The 23,795-nt window shown below is 46.4% G+C and overlaps 1 protein-coding gene across 1 annotated transcript in view; it reads left to right on the top strand.

The window, feature by feature from the left end:
* DYNC2H1 (dynein cytoplasmic 2 heavy chain 1) overlaps positions 1-23,795 on the top strand; it is a 1,714,832-nt gene that overhangs the window by 999,549 nt on the left and 691,488 nt on the right. The window contains exons 60-63 of the mRNA XM_085621461.1: positions 12,920-13,006; positions 13,103-13,229; positions 17,873-18,014; positions 19,853-19,962. Coding sequence (XP_085477587.1) covers positions 12,920-13,006; positions 13,103-13,229; positions 17,873-18,014; positions 19,853-19,962 — 466 coding nt within the window. The remainder of the gene's footprint in view (positions 1-12,919; positions 13,007-13,102; positions 13,230-17,872; positions 18,015-19,852; positions 19,963-23,795) is intronic.

Below are 23,795 nucleotides of genomic sequence, written 5' to 3' on the forward strand. Positions count from 1 at the left end.
CAAATATACATAAGCTGATGGAAATACTTCTTGATGACATGGCGTAATCATTCTTACCCCGCCCCAAGGAGGGGGGTCTAGTACCACAACTCACATGTTTAACCATTATCTTGTCTCTAAATGCCAAGAGTTGAACATAACTTGGAGTAAGAGCACTTAATACTGGCGCCAAAGTGAGTGGCTGTCCACCTCAATATTTCAACAAGCATTTCATCATAGGAATAAATGCAATCATTACATATAAACATGACTGAGAGCCCTGACAATAAAGTATGCAAACTTTGATCACAAGTGGCAGTCAGTCTCACTATTGAAATAAAGCATAGCAAGAGTAGACGTGTAAGCATGACTGGGAGTGCAGTGTACTCATCATATTTGGCAACATGAAGCACACAATTTAATCACATTTATAATTACCATACGGTGCAATTACAATCATTCACCTAGAAGGTGCTTGCAGCATACTCTTTAATAACTTCCAACCTACAAGATTGCGTTTTAAACATTGTCCCTAAAGGACACCACTTATGTAATCACTACACATGTAATTACAGCCTTTCCCCCCTAGATGGTGTCAGTCCAACATGAAACCTCACATTGAACAACTTATGGTCCCTGGGCATTATGGGGCGCTCCTCCACGCTTTCAGGGAATCTCTGAGCAGGATCTCTCCTGCTGCGTTGGGGAGTGTTTTGACCTTTTCCTGCTTTATTTTTGGGGTCTTACTGGCACCTCGATGCCGCAGTATTTTGGTCTCAGGATACCCGGTTCCATCTGGGCACCCTGCGTGCACTTGCCACGTTGGAAAGCAGCTCAGGAAGTTCACCTCCTGGCTGCTCTTGTGGCTCTCGGTGCAGCCAGCACCCTGGCCTGTTGTTGCAAGAGCTAGCAGCTTCACTCTGGTCTGCCTGCATCTGTGGGCAGACACGCTCTGTGGGGACTGGCCTTACTGCACTCCTGGGGCAGCGCAACAGCACTCCCCCACCTTGGGTTTCTTCTTGGGGCCAAGGGATGGGATCCTGGGCCCCTTCTTCCCTCCAACAAGGGAGCACAATGGCTCTCCCTCGCAACCAAAATCTTCTTGGGCCCAGGGATGTGGTCCTGGGGCCCTTCCCATCTTTGCGGGGAGCATAATGGCTCTACCTTGGTACATCTTTACGGGCCCAGGAAAGCGGTCCTGGGCCCCTTCACAGCATCACGGGGGTGCAACTGCACTACCCCACTCTCCTCCTCAAGGGGCCCAGGGATGGGGTGCTGGGCCCCTCCTCTTCACTGGGGAAAAGCTCAACAGCGCTTCCCCTTTAACTTCTTCCTTCTTCAGGCAGCCCCCAGGCCTTGGCCCACCCTGTGGACATGGCTGAAAACGACAGTGGAGCCCCAGCTCCGTCGCTGGTGAGACGCAAAAGGTCAAAGGTTGCCCAACTTCGCGAAGGCTGATTTGGGCCTATTTTGACGATCTTGGTCCCCTTTTTCTCCTGGTGGCGAGCCCTTGACACCTGGGGTACTCTCTTCAGGTCTCTCTCCTTCCTGGTGTAGAATCCCAGTTTTTTCCCCAACTGGACCTTAGGGGGTGTAAGGAGACCAGCATTCCTGGTCCTTGGGGGAGTCCCATTGGTCCTGGGGTCAGTCAGAGGCAGTGTCCTTAGTCGAGAGTACAGTTGGTGGGGATGTTCTCCTTCTAATTGTCCATGGCGTCAGCCTCCAGTCCCAGTGTTCCTCAGTAAAGCACTTCCAAGAGGGAGCTCTCCCCCATCCATAAAATACCAGGAGATGCCAGCAGGAATGCAGCACTGGGCTACCCTGAGGTGCCACATCACCTCTCCGTCCCTGTTTCAACCTTCCTGCACAGGTTTCTGGCATACTTCAAGATGGCGTCACCCTGGAGTAATTTGCCACATGTGCTCTGGGGTTCTCAGCTCACCCCCTCGCTGACATCACTGCCAGGGCCTTCCCCCAGCAAATCTTCATAGAAGCCCCCCTCTTGTTTTCCTCCAGAGGTCTGGGCTCCCTCCTTTGTTGAGTGGCCTGGGCAGCTCATCTTCCTGGCACCGGATGACAGCTGACTGATTGATGCAGAGCAATTTCACCCATTCCCTTCCTCCTTGAGAGTTGACCTAAGTTCTGTCAAATGCTTGCTTTTATGGATGAGGCCTTTGTTCCTGCAACTGGGAAGAATAGTAACTAACCAATCCAGCAGGGTCCCAAAAGGCCTGGGCTTTGATCTTAAGCTGAATCAGAGAAATATGACATTCCTGGATAACCCATAAGTGGTACTGATATTCTTTTGGACTTCACAGAATTGATCTTTTCACACAGTTGACAGTGTACATTGGTGCAACCCTGGAGTCTGTGGCCCCCAGGGCACTGGAGCTGCGCCCTAAGGCAGCTTTTCCCATAGGAGTATATTGGAGTGTGACTATAGTCAAAGACATTAAAGCATACTGACTTTTCCTATTCTTGTACCCCCCATTATAAGGCCTACCCAACTCTGCATAGTCCCTTCTGCGCCAGGCTACTGGTGCGCAGTTCTTGTGCTGTCCATGACAGGAGTCTCCCAGAAGCAGCCCTCACACGTGGACACATACGTGTCCACATGTAACCAGCCCAGTGCCCCTTACTCTGGCTGCATCACCGCTACCTTATCTCACAAGGTGGACACTAGCAGTAAACACACACAGTCCATTTTACCATGAGTCTACTGTGGGTGAGTCCCAGGTTATGAGGCTCTCCCACAGTAAAAGGTCAAAAATCAGGTGATCAAAAAGCAAAAAATCCAGGCGGATTAAATGGTCAGAACCACCTTTTCACACTGGTATTTATTGTATTTAAAAAGTTTTGTATGATCCTGAAATGATTTCGCAATAAATATTGGCTCAGTTTTTGCATTTTTTCTGCATTTATACACACCAAATTTTATAGCTAATCTTAGCAGATTAAAGATGTTTCTGACTCTACTAAGCTGGCGAGTTCGAATGAGAGGAGGACCTTTCCTGAGAATGGCTTCAAGAGATGGAACGGGTCCATATCCTCGACTTAAACTGGGAGCAGCCTTTACACACCTTCTGATGATGTTCGGCGACATAGGACTTGGGTTTGTAGTCACAGGTCACATATGGATTCATCCTAACCCAGTCCCTGCCGTTGTGTGCCAAATCTAGGCACAAGAGACAAATCTGGTGGGGAGACATCTGTTTTTATCTGCCTGCATGGCTTAAACCGTGTATTCTTTGGAGGGGACATTTCCCTAGAACACTGAAAAAAAATGGCAAAGAAATCCGGTCAAACAGAAAAGTTTGAGGAGCGAGCTCATCTTAAGGCGAAAAAAGAAGAGAACTAATGTCAGCACACAGGGGAAACGATTATTTAGGGCTCTGGCATCACTTCCAGGCAGAGCTGAATTGGAGCCATACTATGTCACCCACTGGTGCATGAGGCAATTGCTAAAAAAACTCTCTGGATGCACTCTGGCACCTAGAGCTATTCAAAAGGTAAGGAATATGTGGTTAGAGTATCTACCATATAAAGCATTTCCAAAGTTAACTTGTTCTTGTAAATCCTGCATACACAATTGGGTGTACATTTTTGCTTCGACATGCAGTAGGGCAATCAGGCAGTAGTTGCTCAGGGAGAAAGGATCCTCTTTTTTTATGCAGAGTTCATAAGAACAAATTTATCTAGGATTCAAGAATGCGGAAGTCCTCTAAGCAATATCTATATAACTAAGCTGTGGCTGAAACCAAGATTCCGTGACTGTTTTGCACAGTGCAATTTGAAGCCAATGTGGAACTTGCGCTGTAGTCCGATGGCAGCACAAATTGCTCTTTTGAAGATTTTACTCTAAAAATATTCCGTATTGCGCAATCAAAGGTTGCACAGGTGCTATGTCTTCCTGGGGATGTCTTATTACATCATCAAAATTGTTTATAACTTTCCGAAACCTTTTGGAATTGCCGGATCTACACATGTGGCAGAGGTTGGACCATTGTTTTTATAGTACTCTTTTTGCTTCATAAATCTCCTTTTTCTATTTCTTCCTCACTTTTCGGACTTCTGCAAGGACTTCTTTGTTTTTATTCTGCATCAGTAGTTGGCTCCTTTGATTATTCAGGCCATAACGTTTCCTTCTCAGGTCACTTGGTGTGTGTAGCAGAGGATTAGTAGAGGCTAATTTCAAAATGCTGGAGATAATGTTCTCCTAGGAGAAGCATCAATTACCTGTCTGCTACTATCGGCTGTGGAATTTGGAATATCCAGACTGCCACAGAGGTCGCACAGCTTGAGGACCATCTGAGTTGTCTCTATTGAGGCACGCCCATTGATAGCCTGACCATAGGGAGTGCTGCTGTAATACTGGGTTGAAGAAACATACTGATAGTTAAAATCAAGTGGTTGCTGGGGGGGTGGCCAACCGCCAAGCATGGCGGACGCGAGCTAGTGGAGCTCCGAGCCGGGCACTGACACTGAGGCATTGATCCTGGCAGCATATTACCAACAGTAAGATACATGCAGCTCGCTGAACTGCGGGGGCACTGAGGAAGTCAGCGACCCTGAAAAACTGAGTGCCCGACCCTATTAGCACTTTGGACAAGCCAGTGTTCCCAGAGGCTGCACAGAGAGCGGAGGCAGGCGGGTCCGACGGGACCGGTAAGCGTGGCCTGCTACATGACTACAGTGCTACGAGGACATCTACTGCAGGACGCGGCGTGTCTGGTGGTCTCGGGAGCAGACGACAGAAGTGCCGAAGGCAGAGGGTGCGCAGCAGAAGACGGCTTGAAGGTACGGGTCGTTCGCGGTACCCAAAATGGCGGGCGGCAGAGCCTAAACGCTACGTGCAGTAAGAAACGGCCTGCGAGGGATAGTAAGGTACGACCTCTCCTCGCACGACGCCCTCCGGCACTGGAGACATTGGGGGCATTATTCCCACACTGACTCCCCGGACACGCTGGGACCAGGTGCGGGGACACCCGACAGCGCAAAACTAACTGCGTCCTACAGGATAGAACGTAGAACCCCACTGCAACCATAATCATTGACTTCGGTATTGGCTGGGGAAAACGAAAGCAACAAAGACACACTGGATGAGTTCAGCGAAAGTGAAGTTTAGTGACAGAAGCTACCTGTAAAAGAACGATAACAGGCAATTTCACTTTAAGCAAGCGAACACACTTCTGCCAGCATAGTGATGAGTGATGAGTGCTTGAGTGTGACGCACACGGCTGATGCGACATTGTGCACGGAACAAGACGTGGAGCGATCGGTCTGTCCCGCTGGATCAAGCACACACGAGCATATTGCCATAGGCTGGGGGAAGGAGAGCGAGACATTGCGAATGCACAGTGTGAGGCAAACGCGAGGTTACCACAAGATGGGTGGCCCTTCGTGCTAGCGTGGATGCGGTGGCTGTTGGGACTAGGGCGGCTACCCTGAGCGGAGCATACCAGGGCACTACCCACTGGAGTAACTGGATAATATTACAGATTGTGAGCCAGTATTACAGGTTACTCTACCTGAACAGTGGAGTGTACAAGCTGAAGGGGACGCGGGATAAAGATATGATACTCTCCTTTATATCTAATGCCTTAAGACTGGGTGCTGTGCTGGGTTGAGGGAGAAGAAAAAGTGAAAGAACTCCAGCTCAACGAAGTTTGATTATACTACAGTTCATGGCAGGGAGTCGTATAGTGCCATCTGCCTGTGATTCCTGGACAGAACAACAGATTAGCGGGGAGCATAGGGGGCCTGTGTTTGAGAGGCACAACATAACTTTGTTTCCCCAACAATGGGACACACTAAAACCAAACAGCCAGATCCCCCTGTCCATGAGGAGACGGGCTCAGGCATGCAAGATGACCCGATACTACACTCTGAAATGGAAGCGGTGCCACCTACGGGACCGGGGGAAACAGGTGATAAACTGGACCTGATTTTAAAAGAATTAAGATACGCACTGCTATAGAAGCACAAATCAGTTCACTGATCACACAAAACTAGCGGACAAGGTAAAATCCAATAAACTAGCCCTGGATGACCTGATACCACAACAAACGATCCACACTTCTCAAATAGAACAGCTGCAGAGCCAATTGAAGGGATTACTGGATAGGGTGGATGATGCGGAAGGTAGATCCTGCCGCAACAATGTACGAATACTAGGAATACCGGAAAGGAGCGAGGGATCTAACCCTACCCAATTTTTCTAAAACTGGATTCAAAATCATGTTGCACCAACGGGCCTCACTGCACTGTATAGCGTGGAACGGGCTCATAGAGTGCCGTCCAGACCCCCCCCTACCTGGCACACCGCCCAGGCCAATTATAGCACACATATAAAGATCGGGACACGATCCTGCGCGCTGCTACGTAGAATGCCCCTATACAATTTGAAAACAAAGGTATCTCCCTATACCCAGACTTTACCCTGGCGGTACAAAAAGCGAGAGCTACATTCCAAGAAGTGAAAAAGAAGCTCCAGGTCCATAATTTAAAGTATGCTTTGCTCTTCCCAGCCCGGTAAAAGGTAATTTATAATCAAAAAGCCTTGTTCTTCAATACTCCGGATGAAGTAGTGGACTGGTTAGAAATTACATTAACACCGAATGCGCCACAAGACTCCTCCCAAGCAAGTCGGCGGCACCGCCCCGATCATAACGCACTGGAGAAACTAGAGCGGATAAAAGTCGACAATCCAGACCTGCCACTAGTGTGAATCTCTCGCCGGATCAGATTTCGGAAAGACAAAGAGACGCTATCCTGACAGCGGCAGCGTTGATGGATCATGATGCCAAATCTATCGCTGAAACCATGGACTCTTCCGAAGACACCAATGCGCAATCAGACTCTGAAAATAGCCTGGCGCTGTTCCCCATGGTTACCCCGCAGACTACAAATGATTACTTGGGTTAAATGCTGTGATGTTTTGACAGATGAGGTTGCATACCCATCTGATTTGATGCTGGATGGTCATGTTGCTAATTATACTTGCCATAACATAGGGCTTAGGCCGGAGCTCTTAGGATGTCAAAGGACTATATAGTGTGATGTGCGTTGGAAGGCTGGTGGTTACCACTCCGCCTGTGGCAACTGCACTATGTTATAGTTTCCTTAGAGTTCCTGTTGAACTTTGTTTCATTGTACGGTCCTCTAGTGTTTTATGGGGGAACCTTGTATTGGGTGTTTTAAGAGGGTTGATAGATACAGACTCAGCTGTGTCCATGCCCTTGTACCATCAGCAAGTAAGGATAAGGGCATTTAATATGCTACGCCACACAGAGATACATGGCACAACCTAGTAGATACACATACACAACCTGGAATGTGAGAGGTCTCGGCTCAATCCATAAGAGACACAGAGTTCTTGCACAGCTTAATCGTAGAAAGACGCACATTGTGTTTCTCCAAGAATCCCACCTTACACATGCAGAAGCACTTAAATTAGAAAAGAAATGGAGAGGGCAGTTATTTTTTACATCTTACCCTGCATACGCCAGGGGGGCTGCTATATGGCTAAGAAATGGTATCCCTTTCGCTTTGCTGGAGCAACGTATAGATACTAATGGCAGATATGTGCTGCTGCATGGAACGCTGGATGGCGAACACATAGTGTTGGGTAGTGTGTTTGCCCCGAATTCGGAGCAAGATACGTTTTTGGAAATTCTTGCCACTGCATTAACCGGATGGGATGAATATCCCTGGGTTCTAGGAGGTGACTTTAATATGGTACTTGATGTGGAACTGGATAGATCGCACCCTCCGTTACAGGGTACTGGGTCCAGGAAACAGGCAGATGCTCTTAAAGTATGGGCGGAGGGATGGAACTTGGGAGATGTATGGCGTATGAAACACCCGACTAGTAAAGAATATTCTTTCTTTTCACCACCACATCGATAACATACCCGTATCTACAGAATGTTCTGCTCTATGCATTTAGCTGCCCATGTAACTGACTCTACGTACCTTGGCAAAACCTTGTCGGATCATAATTCCCTTGAAGTTACATTAAGCTGGGGCAAGATCCCCACACCAATTCCGACTTGGAAACTGCACCCTCCGCTACTTGAGGACCCAGTATTTCATGCCTCCCTTTCCACAGTGATTGTTAATTATTTTGCAGAAAACACAGGTACCGCCAGCTCCCGACAGATAGAATGGGATGCTTTTAAAACTGTGATGCGGGGGGTAGCAATTAGTACGCGGGTAGGGGCTCTCTCCCTATTACTTGAAAGACTTACGGAAGTAGAACATAGCCTGGGTAAACTGGAACAGGATACAGTAACAGATGATGCGAACGGGGACAAGCTGAAGCACACATAAGCCATGCAGAACTTTTAGAAGAACTTTGCATATTAGATTATCGATTATACACACAAAAACAGCATGCAGAAGTGGATAGAACGGGTCCTCTCCTTGCTAGGATTATAAAAGACACCCCGGCAATGGTTCCCATTCTTGAAATTACCACCTCTGATGGCACAGTAGTTGACACTCAACAAGACATAAACACTGCCTTTCACGTTTACTATGAGAAATTATATGCAGCACCAAGGGAGGCTTGCGAACTTGACTGTGTCCTTTTTTGAGGGGCTACGATTCCCACAACTGCTGGAAGATCATGAGGCAGAATTAGAAGGGCCTATAACCATTGCGGAAATTAAAGCGGCAATCAAGGCTTTGCCCCACAACAAAACTCCAGACAGTGATGGACTGCCCATAGAATTCTACGTAACATTCTCAGAATTGCTCGTCCCTCATCTGCAGAAGCTGTATCAAGCCTCGTTGGCGACCGGTTCCCTCCCTCCTGCTGCACTGCAAGCGATAGTGGTTTCCTTACCGAAATCGGGCAGGGATAGCAGGGACATGGCAGGCTATAGACCCCTTTCACTCTTAAATACAGATTATAAAATACTAAGCAAGTTATTAGCAAACAGAATCCTCTCCTACATCCCAAATCTAATCCACACGGATCAATGTGGGTTTGTTTCGGGTAGATGCACTGCCCTTAATATTAGAAGGCTACATCAGGTCATTAAGCATGCGCCCACAGACATTAATACACAGGGATGTTTATCTTTGGATCTACGGCAAGCTTTTGATTCATTACATTGGAGCTATATGCTTCCTGCTCTTCCAAAATTTGGTATCCCAGACAGATATGTAGCATGGGTTAAATTATTATACACAAACCACATGGCACACGCACGGACAGGTATCCATATATCACAACAATACGCAGTAGAACGGGGTACTCGACAAGGATACCCGCTCTCACCTTTGCTATTTATTTTAGCTCTAGAACCACTTGCAATCAAACTTCGCACTACGACGAACCACAAGGGAATACGAGTGGGAAATGAAATGCATGTGATCTCGGCATATGCAGATGATCTAATATTATATTTTAACATCCTAACCGGCGATCATGAACTGATACCCACAATATTCAATAAATTCCAATTGCTGTCTGGACTCACTATTAATGAGTCCAAATCATTTGCCTATTTTTTTTACGGATATTACACGGGTTGATCCATTGCGCTTTTGCCATTGGATCTTTCAAACAGCAGAAGTTACCTTTCGATACTTGGGCATTCACGTGTACAGAGAGACAAGTGATATACTGGATGACAACCTGACCCGGGCTATTGCAGCACTCAAAACGCAAATACAATTTTGGACCTCTTTGCCGCTGTCAGTGGCGGGAAAAGTATCTATTGCTAAAATGGTAATGCTCCCAAGACTGTTATATTATTTTACTAACTTGCCACTCATGATAACAGTGCCTATGTTTAAAACGTTAGATACCTTATTAGTGGAATTAATCTGGGGGGCAGGACGTAGACAAATTGGATTGTCAAAATTCCAATTAGACACCAAGCATGGGGGGTTGGGTGTTCCAGATCTAAAAGCCTACTGTTATGCAAGCCAATTACAATGGCTGGCATATTGGATTGCAGGATGCAACTTGCAAGAAATAGCTATGAGTTGGCATGAATGGGGGAGGGGGTACTTCACACGCTACTGTTGCCAAATAGCAGAATTCCACCAACAGTGTCTCCGCTGCTGAAAGTCGCATTACAAAACTGGAAGAAAGCACTGCGTTATATGAAGGTACTAACACCATTTGCACCTAATATCCCTCTGCTAGGAATTCCTTTACCACTGGGGCTGGTCACACTTCAGCGTATAGCAGCCTGGGTAGACGTAGGAATAAGCAGGATAGGAATGTTATTTTCGGGCAACACATTAATGAACCACGGCACTTTTGTGAGGGAACAGGGAGCACCTAACACACTTTTTCTCCTATATGCAAATATTGGCAGATATGTTCGGAATACATGGGCACCAAATGGGAGGAAACCACCAACGCACGAGTTAGTACACATGCAATAGTTGATGGGTAATGATACTCATTTGACTAGGTGGTTATATCGAGGGATATTAGTGCATGCGGCAGTGTCGCTTCAGACGCTCCGTGATAAATGGAATGCAGATATAGGTCATGAGATGACGATACAGAATGGGACAGGGTATTGGAATACCCGAAGAAGGTGTCCCGAAACCCTAAGTTTAAGTTCATACAGCTTATGATAGTACACTGGGCTTATTTGACTCCCCACAAACTTAGCCTGATCTTCCCAGATATGACAGATAAATGTCCTCAATGCCACGCCAAGGACGCCAATTTACTACTCATGTTATGGATTTGTCCACGGCTGGCAGATTACTGGTAAGCAGTGCAAACAATACTGAATGGGGTGGGGCCGGGGGAGGCAGAAACCCATTAGAATATTGCATACTGAGAATGGGTCCTCGGAAGAGGAAGGGAAGCCCTACAAACAGGTTTACAAACTTGGCATTGATACTAGCAAAACGTGCAATGACCATGAGATGGAAGGCCGTAAAAGCACCATCACTGATGGACTGGTATAATGAAGTGGTCAGATGGGGTAGAGCAGAAAGTGCAGAGTTGAAGCGGGAGGAACATAGGGGTTTTGCGGAAGAAACCTATTTCAATGGAGTGGAATATGATACTGGAAGAATTTATAGCCACAGATGTACAGGCACTACTGACCGGGTGAGACGAGCACCTAACTATTGCCAATATATTGACGGGTAGAGTCCAGGATGTTGTAGGCCTGTACTACACTATAGGAATTGATTGCTGAAATTGCACTATATGTATGTACCAAAGACATTTCGATGGACATCAAAAATACATTGCATGTATAATTGCTACGTTTCCCAGATGCGTACTGCTGGTAATTGACAGTTAGTGGGATTATTGTTCATTATCGTGCTGAGTTATTGTGTGGAACACAAATGTGGATTTAACATGATGTATATCTGTGCATAAGGAGGTTGCAACACCCAAAAATTAATAAAATATGTTATAATTTTTTTTTTTTTATAGTGAAGTGGTTGCTCACTTCCACGGGTATAATGCTGAAGACACTGCAGTGAGCACAGGAGGCCAGTTTGATAAACATATAATTTAGTGCAGCATATCTATACTTTGAGAAGTGGTTACAGGTTATTGGCAGGTCTGGTGGTAAGTGGTGATTTGCAGGCCACAGATTTAGTGAATTGATGAGCCATGGCAACTGACGTCCTACTAGAGGTTATTTAGTTAAAGGAAAGACTGCAACTTCAGCCCTTCTTTGCTGCTTTCTGATTTAACCAATGTGTTAGGTGTCTCCATTGCCCTCACTGCATTCCTTCTTTGAGCACTAGTATTTGAACCCTGATGTGCGTTCAAAATCACAACTTAGCAGGGTTGTATTCGGAGCATCTTAATTTAGACTAATCACCACTCCTTAGTTAAACAACTATGACGATAGTTCGCATAATGAACTATCTAAAATTTGAAAAGATGAGTATTGATTAGAAGGATAAGGTACTTATCTTTGATTAAATGTCTTTCTAAAGGCTACATAGGTTCTATTGATTGCTCATCATCCTCCCACCTTCTCTCTCTCTGGATATGGGTGGATCACTTAGTATGTATATTCTCTTTGATTTCTGTTTGGCTCTGCCATATTCTATCTTTAGCCTCTGGGAATTATAGAATAACCTACCTGGTGCTCCTAGCTACTTATGTGAACCTGCTGTATCACATTCCGCAGGGTCATTATGGATCTGACACCAACCTTTCAGTGCCATTCAGTGCTTGTGACTTGTTCTTGCTCAAAGAAAACTGCGGGAATTTGTGTCTTTGTCATAAGGGAAAGGACATGATTTGAATGAGGTAGCTTGTTCTTTTGCAATTTATGTTTTGATATGAGTTGTATAGAAATGGCATTTAGGCCGCCTTTCTTCTTAGCTGTGTTAAGGTAGAAATATAGAAGGTAGCCCTTTGTGAAACGTGGGAGGAAAACAGTGTTGTGCTGCAAAGTCTGACATGAAAAAGGATGGGTGTACTTTGAAAAACGAAATATTGTGTTGTAAAGGCAGGTAGTATAAAGCAAGTGTACAAAGTGCTGGAGGAGCGAGGAAGTGATTACACTGGGAGAGCGATAATATAATTGATGGAACACGTTAGTGACTAAAATACAAAATCACATCCTTAACTCAGTATTTGACGTAAATCCGTGTTATGCTTATTATGCTACTAATTTGGATGATGAGCGTTTAATCATTTTTATGTTTTCTGTTGTTAAATGTAAATCAGTGCTGTGTAACCCAATAAGCCCTTATCTTTACTTCTTTCATAAAAAGATGCTTTGAAATAAAATATTGGAGTATGTAATTGAGAACAGAATGGAACCGTGGCTGAGGTGCGGGAAACTGCAGTAGTAGTGGGAAAGCAGGTCAAATGTGGGTGAAGTGGAAGTGATTTTAGTGCTGAGGAGTTGTGACCATTGTATAGTTTTACTTTTCTCATCTCGATGGAAGCCTTTCTCATGTGATCAAAAATGTATTATAGGAATTTGAGAAAAACAGAGGACCGAAAACAGAGATTAGAAGATGAACTGAACTCTGTAGGTCGAAAAGTGGCAGACTTAAAAGAGAAGTAAGTTGTTTTGTTATTACAATACAGTATTTAGGGTTTGCATGTTACAAGAATGATATACATCTTGATTTGTTTAATAATATCCTTTCTTCGCAGGTTCCAAAGCAGAACTACAGAAGCTGCCAAACTTGAAGCAGAGTTAACCAAGGCACAGGAAATTATTCAAGCAGCAGAACTGCTGATTCATCAGCTTGATGGGGAGCATAAGAGATGGAATTCACAGGTTTGTTAAAATTATGCAGGCGTAAAGCTTCTCTGTAAGGCCAGAATTATGTGATTGATGATATATGGATACCGTGCTTGCCCTGTGCCTGCGTGGTTTGGGACGATTAATGTTCTGTGCTCTCTGTTGGTTACGAGGTTGGCAGTCCTGTACGTAATCTGCCTAGGGGTGGTACAGCAGTTTGAAATCATGTAGTAATCGAGGGCAAGATGGAGGATCTGCTGTGGTGGCTCTGGTTGTCAGCATACATGACAGGTGTTTGTAATTGGGCACGTGAATGCAATGTGTGTTTAATTTGCCTGGGTGAGAACTGGGGCTAGAAGATAAAACAACACACTAAAGAGTTTCTTCTTTGAAGAGACATTCATTAAGGAGGGTCTTGGACTTGAGTAAGCTCCAGAGATGTTCAAGTGCCGAAAATGCAAACACTTAGCTTCCCTGATTCACTGGAGGGTAGTTTCCTCTGGGTAACCTCCTCTGGAGTGGTTGGAATACTTGGTGGCTGTCTGGAGCATAACAATGCTAGAGCAGAGTAATACATGGGTATCGACCTCAAAACATTAATGCCAGAGATACTGCAGCATGAGCACACATACACATCAGTTTATCCTGCTGGAAGTTCTCCACCAGCAAAAGTCCAAGGTACTGTATGCCAGAGTGCTTGTAATCAGGACCTTCACTGCCAACGATCTGTTCTCCATCTCACTGCCATCTCCTGTGTTAGCTGTCTGCAAATAGGCAAACTGCCTCATAGCACTATTCTGCTTCTCAGTGAGATCTCCATCTTGCCCAATGTCCCCACATTTCTCAAGAGCAACAAGGCATCCTCTGGGACATCATTACATTTCTTGTAAAATGTCTCTACTTGGAGAGTCCTCAAGGTGATTCCATTCTCAAAGGTGGTTGCAAAGTCTACAGAGATCACATAAACCTAAAAGATCTTGTACACTTTAAATTCCAGAATGAAATAGAACCATTAATTCCAAGGGAATATATGCACTCTCCAGCCTCTCTCTCAGCATCTTCTGCCAGACTATTGTAGATAGACGATGCAGGAACTTATACCGTATGTTTTCATTAGAGATGCAACTAAGCTGAACATTCCACTGGTCTCACCAGTAGCCAAAAGATCTATCATTTTTTTTAATGTTGGTCAGATATTCTGACATTTCCAATGTCTAGTCTTCTTGTGGTGCAGCTGGAAATGGGTGTTCATGTAAATAAAATGAGCACACGTTACAAAATTCCAATACTTCTTCCCAAATAGTGTATAGTTGTCTGTAGAAACCAGGAAAACATATATCAACTAAATAATATCAGAACAGAGTGGTTGTGATTATAATTTCTTCTTTAATATTGAACTGTTGCCCACCCAACACATGTTTTGACACTTCCGGGTTATCCAGGAACCGCGTAATGGCGTGGCCAGCGTACTCGTTGTCTCTGTAATCCGTATTCGGCAACTGATGTTCTCCTTATTCATCGTTAGCTATATTCCCAAGAGTTCTCTACCTAATTAGGTGAGATTCTTTCATTACCCCTCTCAGACTTCGGTGCAATTCATGTCACGACATGTTTGACATGGGGACTAGACACTCTGTACTTGTAGTACTTGTAAAGCCCCCGTTTGGGGGTTTCTGACCCATATTCCATGTGATATTCGTTTCAGATATCATTACTCGGTATCTGGAGCTTTGTGTATATATGGATGGAACTTTACTTTCAAGAATACTAACCTATCAGTCAGGGCCTAACGATCCATTTGAAGCTACGGTTATTCTTTTCAATTGACGTCCATCACCAGGACAATAGATCAGAAGGATCTACTTACACTTCTCCAGCCGGGACGGAAGTGCAACCGGCGGAGAGCTATTCAGTCTAGCAAGTTTGCCAGAAGTCCTGAAGAAGTCGTGGGGTACTTCCCCCAGACGAAACACGTGTTGGCTGGGCAACAGTTCAAGATTAAAGAAGAAATTATAATCACGACCACTCTGTTCTGATGTTATTTAATTGATATATGTTTTCCTGATTTCTACAGACAACTATAAACTATTTGGAAAGAAGTATTGGAATTTTGTAATGTGTGCACGGGCTTGCTGCAATTATTTGGTTGACCTTTGGTCATTCTCTGGGAGGGCCTTTGGTCATTCTCTAGGAGGGCTTAGGGGTTCTCCCTCACCTGCTGCACAGTTTTACTTTGTATATCACATACGATACGCACACTATTTTGGTGCCAGTTCCTAGCACGTCTTTCGTGTCTGTAAAAAATAAATGAGGTTTCTTAATTCTTTCCCCTTGGTTTGCTTTTTTCCATGCATGCTTTAGACCTAGATTTTCTTCACTGATTCAAAACCATGGATGGTGTCCCTATTACTGTTTGATTTCCCACTGACATGTCTTTTAGGAAGCTACTACATTTCTGATAATCAGATGACAGCTTTTCCTCATGATCCTGTTTGAGTAAAGCATACCTACCTTCTTTATCTTTTTCATGTTCTCAAGAGTAAACATTGTGTTATTTTGGAGCATTACATTTCATATTAGGCTTTTGGTCTGTAGATTTGCTGTTAACCTTTTAATTTAAAATGTTACCAGACCTGATGATAGGTGTGTGTCTTGAAAGCATGCAGTAGCTGCATACGATTTCCTTATTTTTGCTCTTTTATTCAGAAATGTAGGTATTTTATAATTAATGCTAAAATATTACCCATTTAGGATGAAGCCTATACAAGTTTTGGCATGTACAAATTCCCAGGAGTTAACTTACCCCACACACGTAATTTCCACTCCAATATTGAATTTTGGTCCATATTCCTGCTACAAAAAATCTTGGTGTTCTTTATTTAAAGATTTCTCCATCACAACGCCTAGCATTGCTGCTTTAGACAAACTGGTGAACAGAAATTCTGCTGGATTCTGTCCTATGCGTAGAGACCCCACCCCATCATGGTTGCATCGAGGAGGTGATCATTTACTTGGGTTTGCCTTTCGTCCTGTACTTCAACTATCTCCCCTGTCCTCTGCACTCGTCTTGTGATCAGTTTGTCTCTAATCTTCGAGATAATAGGACCCATTGCTGGCTCTCTTAGCAGCCACAGACTATCACAGACCTTCTACTGGCGTTCTTTGCCTTTGTTTCTCCATATGATGGAAAGTGCAATGGTAACAGATGGGCTCGTGTAGTAATTTCACTGTGATGTGCTTTATATCCTGCCTGCGTTTCAGGGTGTGGCTGACAGAATGTATAAGAGTATCCCTTGAAGCTCATTGACCTATTTTTACATCTGTTAACACTTTTTCCTTATATCACAGTTGTGATTTTTAGGTTGAGCCTGGGCAGCGCATGCGTTGCTCTGCGAGCCATGCTGTATTGGAATATGTACTTGAAGCCCCACCCATATTTGTCATTGGCTTGTGTCATTGTCATTCGTAAATGCTGGCTTTTGATTCCTGTAAATGGTGTTCATTAAGCCCCAGCTTAATGTTGCTCTCGATCATTTGCTTTTCTCCCCCTGCCCAACACGTTGCTCTGTCGATCTTTTGCTTCCCTATGCCCTCCGTGCCCCTTCCCCCACCACGCCATCATTTTTGCTTCCCCACACCAGCACCCTCTGTTTTGCTTTCACACACCCTCCCGTGTGTGTTCCTTCTGTTACCATCTGTTTGCAACCCCTCCCCCACACAGACACTTTTAAACAAGCATTTGGAATGCAATAGGTCTCGCATTTGCGAGAGTTTAAGCTATTGACAAACTCGACCTATTGCATTGCAGATGCTTGTTTCAGTATGTTCAGGAGTACTGTATCCTGATTGAGATGTATTGTGTCCCCTCCCATTATTGACTCTCATCAGTCATGTCCAAAACAGAGCTCTCAAAAATGTCTCCTTCCACTTCTTCTTACATGTACTATATTCCCATTGGTTTTCTGGTTGATTGCCATTTGCAAAACCTGTTTCTCTAAAATAACCTTGAAGCTGGTTTACTTTCATAGCCCACTAACAATTGGCGATGTCGTTCAGTGTGGTTCCCACCTTGGAACACGTGTAATGCCTTTTGCATCTTTGAGTTCCACATGGATTCCCTGTGTGATGCCTGTAGGGTTGACAGCCGCTGTCTGTAGAAGAGGGGCAATCTCTATTGTCCACTCGAGTGGTCTGTAAATAAGAACTGACTTCCCTTTTTCTGAACCTTGCTGATGGTACCACCCCAGCTGCGTTGCTTTCAGGCCTTCCCACTTATTTCAAACTTCAAGTTCCTGTCAGAGTTTTGCGTTCTTGCTGCTGTCTGACCGGTTCCTGACCAGGAATGTGAGCCCAATCCATGGGTCGTGCTTGCATTCACGTCTGACCCCCTCTTGGCCCTGTGTCTAGACCCCCACCTCACCTGTATCAAGTTATCTTAGGCCAGAGCCCTTCAAGAGATCTCTTAGAACAGCCACGGTATTTGGCTTGTTTTTCACTCAAGTAACATCGTAAAGGCCTCGTCACCCAGTTGCTCTGTTGCATGATCTGTTCCTCCAGTGTATGACTGGCGTGTGGTGTCAAACGCATGGGTACATACAGTAAGGCGATGCATACAGTGAATGGTTGGGAATCTATGGTGTTGCCTGTTTCATCATTTGTGTTGAAATGTATTTTATCAGATGGCAGAGATGGCAAGCGAGCTGGACACGCTGCCGAAGAGAGCGCAGCTTGCCGCCGCCTTCATCACATACATCTCAGCAGCTCCCGAGGATCAGCGCAAAGCCAGCCTGGAGGAATGGAAAAAATCAACTGGGCTGCAAAGTAAATATGCTCTTTGTACCTGTTTTTGACATTCATGTTGCAATAATGCAAACATTTTGACACCTTCGATATTGGCAGTAAAATTCTAACCCCAAGCTAGAGAGGCATTTCTAATTTCGACTGCAGAATGATGTCACCTCGCGATTAGGACTGTATTTAGCCTCCTAATACTTAAGATGCCTTGGCGTGTTTACTCTCGCCCCCATATCTCTGAAAATCTAAAGGTCTCATACATTGAGATATCGACCCGCTCAGGGGGACTCTTTTTCCACCAAAGGCTCCCACTATCAGGGTGGCAGGTTTGTGATGCAGGTTGGCCCCGTGTCCTGCCGGAAGGTTGGCAGTTTGTTGCGTTTCAGAGACAAGCCGCTGTGCAGCGCCGGGAGTTTTTATCTTGTGTTTATGGACCATTGATATTTTTCTGCCGAGGCCCACCAGGCTCTGCACGGCAGACCTGGGCTGAAAGAATCAACGTCTGAAGGCCTGCCCTAAATAGGGTGGTGGGCAGACATTGGCACACACAAACATAGCTGAGGCTCTGAGGCACTTGGACCTCTGACTAAAGTTTCCTGACAGCGGAATCGGTTAAAGCTCCACTGTCAGAAAACCTAAGGACCCCTCATCTCTAAATGGGCCCGGGGACCAACAGGCTTCATAAAACAGGTTTACGGTTGATATGGTGCTTACGCCAAACCCTGAATGGGCATAAAAGTCTTGTGCTCGGCCTGCCCCACCAAAACGTGAGCCAGAGGATACCTCTGGGAGACCCCTGGTTGCCTCAGTATAGTCCCCCTCATTTAGTTTGCTGGGAGAGCTATACAATAACATACATTCAATCCTTTGCTCTGTCTCACCCCTCCTCCCCCACCACATCGTGCTTTTTTGAAGATTTTTTTTCAATTAGTCTTTGACGCACACATGTGACACTAGATTACTAACTGCAGTTTGTGTTTAGCATAACATGTGTATTTGTAAAGCGCACGTTCAGGGTATCTTGGCGCTGAATAACAGATGTTTATTGTTACCCAACTCAATGCCACTCATTTTATCGACCTCCGAAAGGATGGGAGGCTGAGTGGACCCGCAGAGATTCGAACCTGTGACCATGAGGTCGCACACAGACCCCTGTAGTGGCTGCATTAGTCTACTAAGCTAGCAGATCCGACAGTGTTTCTTGACACTACCCGATAGTAGGCAGGTCTGAATGTCCAAAAACAAGTTGGCTGTGTGCATTATTCATGTAGGCAGGTTTACTACATGGCGGTACAAGGCTGTAGCCATGACAGCAGGAGGTACTGCCAGCCGAGGTGCAGATGTTCCCCTAGGAGATAGATCTCACCCGTTACTTCTAGAGACAGAAGCTGGTTCTGTTCTGTTTCCGAAAGTGGAAGGTCACACCCCTTAGTAGCCAGTGTATGTTCGGTTGCTGTGTGAAGGAGGAAGGGAAACAACGGCACGTGGGTGAGTTGCACAGGGTGGTGTCTCTACCTGCCCATTTGTGCTCAACGAGGCGAGACCCTCCCAGCTCTCCTCTGGATGGCTGTGGGTGCTGGCAGGGAGAGGAGGAATCCTCCCAGGCCCATACTATCATATCCCAGCAGGCGTAGAGAGTAAATGTGGAGGAACTGAGGACATCTTCAAGAATGCCATGGATATTGAGGCTGGGTTACTTTTTGACCTGCACTGGTAGATTACTTAAACAAATAAATGAAACCACTAATGAGCTACGCCAGAATCTACTTTTTATCTAGCTGCACACAACACTATGTTAACGGATTGGAAATATGGTGCCCTGTTTTGTGGCCATTATGCTAGTTTTTTTTCATTTCTTTTGACAGCCTTCGATTTGAGACGGTTTCTATCCACTGAAAGCGAACAGCTGATTTGGAAGAGCGAAGGCTTACCTTCAGATGACCTTTCAATTGAAAATGCCCTTGTTATTTTGCAGGTAAACGTGAATATAATTCACTGGTTTCTTCGCTCCATAATGCACTCGACTTCCGTCCTGTAAAAATGCCTGCAATCGGTTGAAATTGAACATCGATGGGAATGTGTCGTTGTGTGCTTGAACAGCTGTTAGGTTTCGTAAAATAATGTTTTCACTAGAGTTATGCAACCCCTAATTACACAACAAATGTTGTTCTAAACAGACATGATTTAAGCTGTCATAGAAACCTCACTGATTTAGTTTAGGATATTTCCCCTTTAAAGTGAACAGACACAAATATATGTTGTCCTGTGTCTTAATATCACCTGTTTTGTCTAGTTGTTGCATAATTTTGACCATTGGAAAGTTATTATGTTGGTTTGTTTTCTGCTTGTGAGTCTGTCATTTCGTGGGCTTTGTTTTTAGGGTGACAGTGTAACTGCAGACTCCTCTTCTCTCTATGCATTGGTAATGTGCATTTACAACATGCCCACGGTCAATTCGTTTTCCTCGGAAATAGCTGTTGTTAGGTTCATCAAACTAATGTGCAAAATATCTGGAGGAATTTAGATTCATCTTCGGTTCAGTTTTGGGCACCTTAACCTCTGTTGCCAGGCACATGGATACTTTGGTTTCTTTGGTTTGAGTACAAATATATATCAAGTGGCTTTAAAGCCCTCTGTTTTCTAAAGTCATTTAATTGAAGGGTATCAATGCTATCAAACAAGTTGTATTCAGAAAAGCAAAAGTATACTCACTTGGGTTATTAGTATGCGCAAACCAAAGTCCCCCTTCAAAAGAGGTGCAAGTGCTACACCCAAAGAGGGCTGTAAAGGAGTAAAGATCAGAATAGGTTACAGATTTGTACACCAAATTTCTAAGGGATACTTCCTGCAGATTTCTCACTTTATGAATATCCTAACATGGAAAACTTAACCATCTGAAAGAGACAATATAGTTATGGATTCCTCACCTTATAATTACCCCCAGGCTTCAGACTGGATCAGGAGAATTTTTCTTCAGCAGTACCCCTGCTCGTCCGTAGGTGGTGTCGGTCGACTCCGCGCTCGTCGTTGGCGTCGTGGTCGCGGGAATGAAGTCGCGGTATCTACTTAGACGCCACCCCTGCGCGCTGACATCAGTTCTTTCCTTTTCCGCACCAGCCAGTCCAGATCCGTAGAGAGCAGTACCTTAAGTCACTTTTTGAGTCTATTTTTACGACTTTTTGTCGACTTTTTGAGTCGTTACGACTCCTGGTGCTTAGAGATGTCATCTCGGCGAACCAGCTTCAAGCCTTGTGACTCTTGCCACAAGCTAATGTCGGTGACGGACCCCCATCTTGTGTGCCTTTGGTGCCTGGAGCACGACCACTACCTGAAGTCGTGCTCCGACAGCTGGGCCATGTCCTCGAAGTCTTTGCGGGAGCGGTCCCGAAAGCTTCTGGTGGCCCAGCAGTCAGCTCCGCGTTGTTTGAGGTCCCGGTTGAGAGGGAGATCGCGGGACCAGTTGCAGAGCCATTACCACCACTCCTCGTCGAAGTCTTTGGCTTCAGGTAAGTCGAAGCACAAAAAGAAGGCGAATAAGCACTTCTTGTTCTTCCCGTCCATCGGCCGACACGATGCGGGATGCGAGTGGTAGTCGCCCAGCTCCGCCCGCTGAGCCCGTTGGGTTGACCCCGAGCATCCCTCCATTTACGGGAGCTGGGTGACCTCTGCCCAACTTCATAGTATTTACGAAGGCCTCCATTCTATTTTTGGGCAGCCCGACTCCACCGGCGTGCCTTCGTGCCCCGCGAACTCAGATGGGGGCTCTAGGCCTTCAATGCCCGTGGCTTCGGCTTCAGCGCCACAGGGCCCCCAAGGATCCAGGCCTGGATCCGGATCGGCGCCGGTCAACCTCGTGACACCTCCTCTGGCGTCAAATCCATAGGAGACACCTCCGCCCCCTCCGACGCCGGTTGTGTCCCCAGCCGACGTCGACCCCGGCCTCCCCCTCAATGTGGACATGGGGCCGGACTGACGTCGCCAGACGTCGGGACTCGCGCCGACCTGTACTTTTGTACCCCTGTTCTTCCCTAGTGTTCCCTATCGCCCTGAGTGGCTACCAGAGGAGGGTGAGAAGGACTGGTAGGGGTCTGTGGACCCTCTGGCAGACCAGTTGGAAGAACCGGATTGAAGAGAGGAGTTGAGCGAGGCCAGTGGCATGCTTTCTCCCCCTACCGTGGCTACGGAGGAGGGTGCCTCATTCGCAGTGGTATTGCGTAGGGTGGCCTAGGCCTTAAACCTCAAGCTTCCTACGGTGGCGGTTAGGACGAACCTCCTGACCGAAGTGCTTCAACCTGCATAAGCCTCTTCAGAGCCCCTGCTGCTGTTCAATGAGGCCCTCACGGACATCCTTTTAGGCACGTGTTCCTGTGGACAGGATGATTGCCTGATGCCACCACCTGGCCTCGGGCAACCCTATTTTCCTCTCCCAACACCCCATCCCTGAGAGCTTGGTGGTCCAAGCCTCGACTTCCAAGGGAGCATTCCCGACCACACCACATGATGGGGGATCCAAGAAGCTGGACCATCTTGGGAAGAAATGTTTTCTTCCTCCAGCTTAGGACTGCGGTCGGTGAACACCGCGCGTCTTTTGGACTGTTACTCCCAATCTGTGTGGAACATGGTCAAGCAGGTGCTGCCACAATGCCCAGAGGAGGCCTTGGCTGTGCTCTCCCATGCAGTGGCCGAGGGGAGAGATGCAGCAAAGTTCACCATTCGATGTTGGCTGGACACCGCTGACTCTCTAGGCAGGACGATTTCCACGTCAGTTGTCTATAGACGCTTCGCCTGGCTGAGGTCCACTGGCTTTTCGGGTGATGTCCAACCTACACTTTTGAACATGCCCTTTGATGGCCATCGCCTGTTCGGCGACAAAGCAGACAACGTGCTCGAGCGCTTTAAGGACTCCAGGGCTACGGCCAGATCCTTGGGCTCGCTTCCACCTCTCTCCCCGCGCAGTCTGCTTTTCTTCCCTTTCGTGGCTACGGAAGGGGTGCCCGCCGCATTCCACCAGAGCCACAGGTTTTTGCCAGCTGTTCAGCATCTGCCTGGCTGGAGATTTGGGACGCATCGTCGTGGGTCTGGGAGCCAGTGGGCGTGCCATTCACCAGTGTCCCCTCTGCAGCAGGCTCCAAGCCCTCTTAGTCCTACCTTTCCGGGCCACCATTAGCAAGTGGGCGGCAGGATTCACCATCACCTCCCCCACTGGCTCAACATCACTTCGGACAGGTGGGTTTTGCAGATAGTCCAAAGGGGCTACTCCCTCCCTTTGAGACTACCCCTCCATCCATGCCACCTCAATTCCATTGCATGTCGAAGGATCATCTGGCCCTTCTCTAACAGGAAGTTAGGGCTCTCTTGGGCAAGGGAGCCATTGAGCAAGTTCCTGCCCCAGAAGTAGGTCGTGGTTGTTATTCCCACTACTTTCTGGTGCCCAAGAAAGACAAAGGCCTGCGTCGTATCTTGGATCTCAGGAACGTCAACCGCTTCCTCTGGAACGAGAAGTTCAAAATGTTGACACTGGCTCAGGTCCTGTCTGCTCTCGACCCTGGAGGCTGAGGTCTCTGATCGCCGGCGGTGTCCGGGCTCCACATCAAACTTCTGGAGCTTCTGGTGATCCATCTTGCACTGAAGGCATTCCTTCCTTCTGTCAAAGGTAGATTAGTGCAGAGGTTCCCGGAGAACACCATCGCCATGTGGGTACTGCAACAAACAGGGTTGGGTGCGGTTGTGGACCCTATGTCAGGAGGCACTCCGTCTCTGGAAGTAGCTGGAACATCAGGGCATGTCCCTGGTGGTCCAACACCTGGC

This window comes from Triturus cristatus, chromosome 8 (genome assembly GCF_964204655.1).
Source record: "Triturus cristatus chromosome 8, aTriCri1.1, whole genome shotgun sequence".
Classification (NCBI taxonomy): domain Eukaryota; kingdom Metazoa; phylum Chordata; class Amphibia; order Caudata; family Salamandridae; genus Triturus; species Triturus cristatus.